This window comes from Cyprinodon tularosa, unplaced genomic scaffold (genome assembly GCF_016077235.1).
Source record: "Cyprinodon tularosa strain WSP-4 unplaced genomic scaffold, ASM1607723v1 ctg406, whole genome shotgun sequence".
Taxonomy (NCBI): Eukaryota; Metazoa; Chordata; class Actinopteri; order Cyprinodontiformes; family Cyprinodontidae; genus Cyprinodon; species Cyprinodon tularosa.
The window spans coordinates 52,501-60,000 of NW_024039126.1; the positions used below are offsets into that span (position 1 = coordinate 52,501).

The following is a 7,500-nucleotide window of genomic DNA, read 5'->3' on the forward strand; positions in this document are numbered from 1 at the left end:
TCAGATCTCTTAGAACATCATGACAGAACACTCCCCATTTTGCTATCAGCACCAGTCTAGATCTTTTCTGACACTTTATTTCTGAGACTCTCCTCCTTATTTCCACATTCCCTCATATTGCGCTGTCTTTGCCACTAGGCCATGATGCTGTGCAGAACAGCACAGGCTGTGCGCTACTCGTAAGCTGATGATTGAAAGGGCAATATCATTGTCATTACTGTTAAGATCTAATAGAAATTTACACATTCAGTGATAAAATGGTATGGGGGGAAGGTCATTTAAGAGGCTGGACGATTTTCAAGATTTTTTTAAGAGGGGGGATGCCATCCCCCTCATCCCCCCTCATCCCCCCTCAACTCGAGCACTGGTCATGCTGAGAAAAGTAGACCGTGTGTTGCAACAAAATGAAAAGAGAACACAACGAACTGGAGTAATTATGAGCGCTCAAAATAAAATAAAAACATTTCATGATAAAATATGCCACTTAAGTGTTAAGGATCCAGTATGTGTGGCCTGTTTGTGTGTCTCCGTTTTCCACCACCAGGAGGTGCCCTGTCTTCGCTATCCCATGCTTTTACACCTGCAGCTCATTTGATCATTATCTGGAGGAGTATTTGAGCAGGGGACCTTCACTACCTCGACGCCAGAGTGTTTGCCAGTTTTGGGTACTCTAGCCAAGCTGTTTAGTTGAGTCTAACCTAGCTTTGTTTCTCAGAGTCTAACAAGTTTTTTGTCTTTGCTCCCCGGCAGGAAGCTTTCCTGTGTTACTGGATTCCTGGACCTTCTCTCCCCTGGAAGGAAAAACCGAGTTACAATGAGCAGCGGAAAACCTCCACGTTCCGTTCAAGTACCCATCGGAAATCCGAGTTACAGTCCGCTAACGCTTGTCAACCTTTCCGCCCTCCAATGCAAAAGGCAGCTGTCAACCAGCTCCACAGGCGGCCCCGTCCAGGAAACACACAGCCAGGCAGACGAGCTCCGAGCCAGCTCCCATGTAAGAGGATGAAGAGAGCACATCCAGTTAGTCACAGTCAGAGAAACAGGACTACACTGGAAAACAGGCCAAGCTCCAACATCTAGAAACAAAGGTGTTGATGGCAGCAGCACAGCTGATATTTCTCTCCAGGATGGAGTCACAGCCAAACAGGAACTTTAGATCAGAAAGGAAGACTGGATATAGGTCTATAATTGACCAAGTCATCTGAGTCAAGAGACGGTTTCTTAAGCAAAGGTTTAATTCCAGCAACCTTAAAAGCCTTTGGTACATATCCCTGTAACAGAGATAGATTAATCACATCTAAAATCGAGGAGGAGATCAAAGGGAATACCTCCTTAAATAACCTGGTTGGAACTGGATCTAACATCCAAGTTTAGGGCTTAGATGAAGACAATAGTTTTGCTAACTCTGAAAGTTCAACTGGATCAAAGCAGTCTAAACCCGGTTCAGATTCTATAAGTACATCAGATGTTGCCCCACCCTCCAGAGACAAACCAATCACGGATAGAGGAGTGCTTATGATCTTATTTTAAATAAGATCAATCTTATTTATAAAGATGGGGATGTTTCGTGATGTAATATCCTGTGTTTTGTTTGTGAATATTTGCTGTGTCCTGGAGTGATATTAAGGGATTAAATATCATCCAGAGTGGGGGAAGTGTTACCGGCTTGAGCATTCCCCTTTAAGGAGGTGGTCTGATGGGTAGTGTATGACGTAATCCACACGTAGCCGTATGGTATTTTTGTGAATAATGTTACGAAAAGAGAAGGAAGCGTGTTACCCTGTTGCTGGTGAAGTGTGTTTGAGATAACGCCGGGTACAGCCATTGAAGATACTGTGTTGTACGAAAGGAAGAAAAGTGGCAAATAAAGCCCCGGTCCGTGTATTCAACTACGACGCCTCTCCTCCTCTGTGTGAGTGCGCAATAAACTCGGGCTGCTAGTTACCACCATCAACAAGCCAAGCCAAGGTGACCCGAGCCTTAGCTTTATAACCTGCATACCACACTTAGGATCTATAAAGCTTTGGAGGTAACACAGTGCCAAGCTCGGACAGGTAATCTGTGATAGCGGGCATTTGCCCGGTGGGCCGGCCCTCGCACGCTGAAATTAGGACCTTAAATCATAGCGGCCCCAACGCTCACTCTCCGGCCGAAGCTCCTACCTGTGACAGTATATAACTGAAGGATCCCAAGACGTTATCCATTGTTTACTACCTAAATGATGCATGCAGTATATATAGCCCCTCCTTGTCATGCACATCTTTGTGATGGTTGGCATATGGTGTCGTTTTCTATTTCTTCAAACTGTAAAATCCTTGCAACAAACTAAATTATAATATAACTTAAATGCTTTCTTTAAACCAAACTGTGATGTTCCTCTTATATTTTGCGAAACTATGTTAGAATATTTTGCAAAAATATGTCGCGGTGCATGATGTGGTTTTGTACTGGGAAAGAGCCAGTCAGTAGTGTGAGACAGAGGAGCCTGTCCACTAGATGGCGCCATGGAGCAACATTTCCACCCACTGCCCCTGATTCAATCTGACGGGTTGTCACTATTTTATTTCACAATCATCAAATTCAGCTGGTAGATTATCTGCTTCATTAAAGACAAACAAATGAAAAAATAATTTAACATTAATGCAATTTCTAGAAAACATTCTAGCAGGAAACAAAGTAAAATGGATGAAAAGCGAATCTGAACCACAGTCTTAGGCAAACAGACCTGGATTGTGTGTTCTACATAAACAGGTGATATGAGGAATGTTGCGTAACTGATGATATCACAGCTCACCACCTCTGAAGTTTCTTTTCCCAGAACCAAAATCCAGTCAGTGAAACTTCTGCAGCGACAATAGAGGCAGTTTGATGAAGACTTTGTGAGGAAGGAGAGAAGTCCTGAAGAAAATGTTTTATGATGGCGCCATGAGGAGAAATAATCCCAGATAACAGGGCTGCTGGTTGTTTCCTGCTGCACTAACTGGTCTGACTGGTCAGACTGAGAAAAGTTCACCTTCTCATGGCTCCCAGTCTGAATACAAACACCCTGCTGCATTTTAAATGGCTTCATTGAGGTCCTGCTGATCCACGTTCCAGGATCTGCTTTGAGGGGGAAGTGGTTAGGGCATAGGGCTGGGAACCATGAGGTTAGGAGTTCAAGAACCCACTCCTACAGACTGCCACTCTGGGTCCCTGACCAAGACCTTTAACCCGACACTGCTCCACGGGTGCTGCAAAATGGCAGCCCACTGCTCCCCAAGGGGAGGGGTTAAATGCAGAGGTAAATTTCTCCAATGTGTGAACAATAAAGTTGAATTATATTTTTCTGGGGGGAGTGCAGAGGTCACGGATTAGCAGACTGCGGTCCGGATCCAGACCCGATCTGATTTAAAACATTTCTAAATGACTACATGTTGCCCGGAGACAGTGTATAACTTCACTTGTGCCGCTTCTCCTGTTAATACGGTAAATTTTTGCTAGCTTTAGGTGTTTTGACTGGATTAACATATCACGTGACCTGAATTGACCTGTGTCAAGGGGCACAGATTAACAGACTCATGTAATTGGGAGATAATACCCTAATTTTTTTTATTTTTCAAAATAAAACATCACTCAGACAAATTATTTTTTTTATTTTTTATTTTTTTTCTGTGCGGCCCGGTACCAAATGACCCACAGATCGGTACCGGTCCGCGGCCCGGTGGTTGGGGACCACTGCTTTAGGGAATATCCAGACCCAAAGTACAATCTGAACCAGGTTGACAGACCAGAGGATCAGAGAGCCGAGGAGGTACCGAGGGAGAATCTAAGCCGAGGTCAGTAGCACAGTTTAAGTTCAGTAAACCAGCAGAATCCAGGAATCAGTCCAAAAACAAAACTGAAAGAGCAGACAAAGGCAAGGCAAAAACTCGGATATCCTGAGGCAGAAAACAGTTCAGAATCATAGAACACTTACTTGATCACTAGAGTTACTTTCAAAAAAACTGCTCAAACAAATAATCTGGCGCCGATGGTAGGCAGACGAACAGTATAAATGGCTGATGGAACCAGGTGGAAACAATACTGTAAGCGTTAATGAGAAAGGTGAGCAGAAGTAAATGAAACTGCCAACCATCAGCGCCAAGACCATGACAAACAGATGTTTAAGAGATTCTCCAAGGTGACAAAATCAACTTGATATGCTTGCTGTGGTTACGCATTATAACAAATATCCAGAAAAGACAAAACTATAAGTGAAATTCCCTCCAGTTTCACAGCATTCATCAACAGAGGCGAAAAACATAAGAAAAAATTTGACTGATCACAAAATTGAGGAATTAAAATTCTCTTAAAAATTATATCAGAGGCAAGCTAGCAGAGCTACTCAAACATGCAATTATTTGAACTTGGCCTTTAACCTGGAAAGAGCTGTGAACATATGGTTAATCAAAACAAGATACAGACAGTGGAAGAAGACATGAAAACGTTAAATAAATCTTGAGTCTGCAGAAGTCTGACTTCTCTTTCCAACACTAAGCAGCCCCTCTTACATCTTACCCAGACATTGTGCAGGTGTTTAATGACCTGAGTGAATATCTTTACAAAGGGAGAACAAAAACATCAGCACTCATAATTAATATTAAAAGGGATGTAATAGGAAATAGATTTTTTTGTTATTGAGAAGTAAAGAAAGAAATAATCTCAGGTAGTTATATATTTTATGTAGTCGTGTGTAGTTATAACCCATGTATCATACAACTTGTTTTGAATGAAAGACATAGATATGTACAGACTGAACTATCATTTCAACAGAGAAGGGGTGTTTTTTTCTACCAAGAGGAGATTATTTTGATCCAACTCAGCAAAAAACAACCAGGAACCAAGATTGGACCCCAAAAATCCAAACCCAGGATACAGAGGTTCAGTGAATGTGGTGTTGAAGGTGTGGAGGTGAATCAGTGAGTCAGAGGAGACTCTGTAGAAGGACAGGATGCCAGCAGGACAGTCTACATAGACTGCCACTCTGTTAGAGGCAGAGGAGGGGGAAGGGATGGTTGTCCCCATGTTATTGTGCCAAACAGAATAACCACCATCATAGCATCTGATCCTCCAGGAATGCTGCTTTGCTCCAAACCAACAATCTCTACTGCAATCTTTCCTGTTGATTGTTCCATAACTCACTGATATATCTACTATTCCTTTCCACTCTACTTCCCAGTAATGCCGACCAGTCAGATCAGTTCTACACAGCAGCTGAGGCCAGTTATCAAATCTATCTGGATGATCAGGATAGGACTGAAGCTCCTCCACATGTGTCACCTTCCTGTTGCCTTGAGATAGTTTCAGGTTTCTGTTCACTGTGTTTGGGTCGATGTCGATCTGACAGGAATCTGAAGGAGAGAACAAAAACAATCCAGCTGCAGTTATTGAAGCTATGATGAAGAATCCTGAGTGGTTAATGGACAGTTTGAAGATGGTTTAATGTGAGCTGCTTTGTTGTCATGAATCCAATAAAAAACACACTTACACTTCTTCAGACCTGGTGTCAACCATCGTTCTCCAGCAGGCTCCACCCTGAAAGGAGGAGGATGTTAGACCATCAGTCTCTGTCAGTATGCAGATATGGGTATTTGTATCAATATTATATACTTGTAAAATATATTAATATTAATATGTTTATTAATATTGATATTAATATTTGTAAAACATAATCTTACTATATATGTCATGATCTGGCCTGTTTGCTCCTTAATTAGTCATTCCTTTCACCTGTCGTTTTTCCCTCCCTGCCTTAATTATAATTTATTCCTCTCACCTGTTTCCTCTGGTTTATATTCAGTTCAGCCTGAGCATTCAGGGCCAGATCATTACTTGTCTTTCTGTTAGTCTTTCTGTTCAGTTTTATTTGGTTCATGTCCTGGATCCTAGCTGCCAGTGGAAAGAGGGTTTTTGTGTTTGTCTCGTCTCCTGATCGTCCACTGTTCCTCCCCCGCGGAGTCCTCTGGGTTTTTGGCTCAATATGTGGGGAGGTTCAGTTTTTATCCAGTAAGCCTGGCTCCAGGGAGGAGACAGTTTAAAGTCCTGCTTCAAGTTCCGGTTCCTACGTCCTGTCTCGGCTACCCTCTTCCACTGATCCTGCCTGTCTGCACCTGATCCTGTCTGCTCCTGTGCGTGACCACCTGGTCATGCTTCTGGTCCCAGTCAGACTCTGAACCCTCCTGGGAGCCTGTGGATGCCTGGAAGTCTGGATCCTGCCACCTGTTTCTGTTCCTGTCTGATCTGGATCCTGCCTGTTTCTGTCTGTTCCTGTCTGTTCTGGATCCCTGACCAGGATCGGCTTCCAGCATAACCTCTGGGACTGCAGCACTGGGGACACTCGTGGTCTGGACTGTTAAACCAGGTAAGTGACCAACCCAGTTAATCTTCTATCAGTTGATCATGGTCACTACCTGTGTTTCCTCCCTAGAGTGTCTGAGATTGGGGCGGTGCCCCGCCCCCCCCGCCTGCAGTGTCCGCGAGCCACAGCTCCGCTTTTGTTTTGTTTTATTTAATAAACGTTTGAACTTTCCTAGTGACTGTCTCTCCTTGAATACTGGGTCCATCTGTCCGCCGTTCATGACAATATATTAGTATAAAACTTAGTTTTCATCACATTAATATTTATTTGCAAAATTTATAATTTGCATATATCTCTTCCTGTTTGAGTTCAGTTTAAATAGTTTTTAATCTGAATAAATATGTGTAATCTAACGTAAAGGTAATTTCAGAATTAGATTTGGTCTTTTAAGTGATATTATCTATATTGTGATATTATCTTGAACCGTTTTTCATGTTGTTAAAATGTGATCTAAGGCGTCTCCTATTCATGCTGACAGCAGCTGAACTGTGGTCTGATCCAAGATGGCCACCCTCTAGGCTTGTCGGCCAGCATCCAATGAGGCGTTTATGTATATCATGCCTACGCTTGCCTCAGTCTCGTGTTTCTTGATTGCGACTGGTCGAGACCATTGCTTATAGACTTTCTCCACACAGTACCTTACTTATGAAATTTAAAAAAGGACCTTCTCAAAAACGGTTAATAAAAAATTTTAATCATTGGTAGTGTAATGATCCCCAGCTGCAGCTGCCACCTGCCCGCAGTCAGTGTGACCCACACCCCCACGCATCTCGCTGAGTGTAGAGAAGTGCGAGAGGAAAGGAGGAAAGCATCTGTGTAACAAAATTAAAAGGCAAGATTAATGTTCAAAGATTTAAAAAAAAATCTCACTGAAATGTGTTTTTACACAGCTGATTTAACACTACAAGTGATTTACTTAAAGCCAAAGATACAAGAACTTTACTCAAGCTGTAGTCCACCACTCAAGTAATGAATCCTTTTTGTCATGTATAAATTCCCCATCATTCCACATCCAGAGCTAGGTTTCAGCTCAAGGTTCTCTGCTAATCATGTAATTTTTTTAAATAATTTTTGTAATTAAATATAACTACATAATTAGAATCATCAGATCTATGACCAGAATG

At 42.4% G+C, this 7,500-nt stretch overlaps 1 protein-coding gene and 1 pseudogene across 1 annotated transcript in view; both read right to left on the reverse strand.

Moving 5' to 3' along the window:
* LOC119791946 overlaps nucleotides 1-2,993 on the reverse strand; it is an 18,998-nt pseudogene extending 16,005 nt beyond the window's left edge.
* A 1,387-nt stretch (nucleotides 2,994-4,380) lies between these two features.
* LOC119791957 (NACHT, LRR and PYD domains-containing protein 12-like) overlaps nucleotides 4,381-7,500 on the reverse strand; it is a 31,105-nt gene continuing 27,985 nt past the window's right edge. Inside the window, exons 9-10 of the mRNA XM_038298362.1 lie at nucleotides 5,507-5,553; nucleotides 4,381-5,369 (exon numbers count right to left, since the gene is read on the reverse strand). Coding sequence (XP_038154290.1) covers nucleotides 4,780-5,369; nucleotides 5,507-5,553 — 637 coding nt within the window. The 3' untranslated portion in view covers nucleotides 4,381-4,779. The remainder of the gene's footprint in view (nucleotides 5,370-5,506; nucleotides 5,554-7,500) is intronic.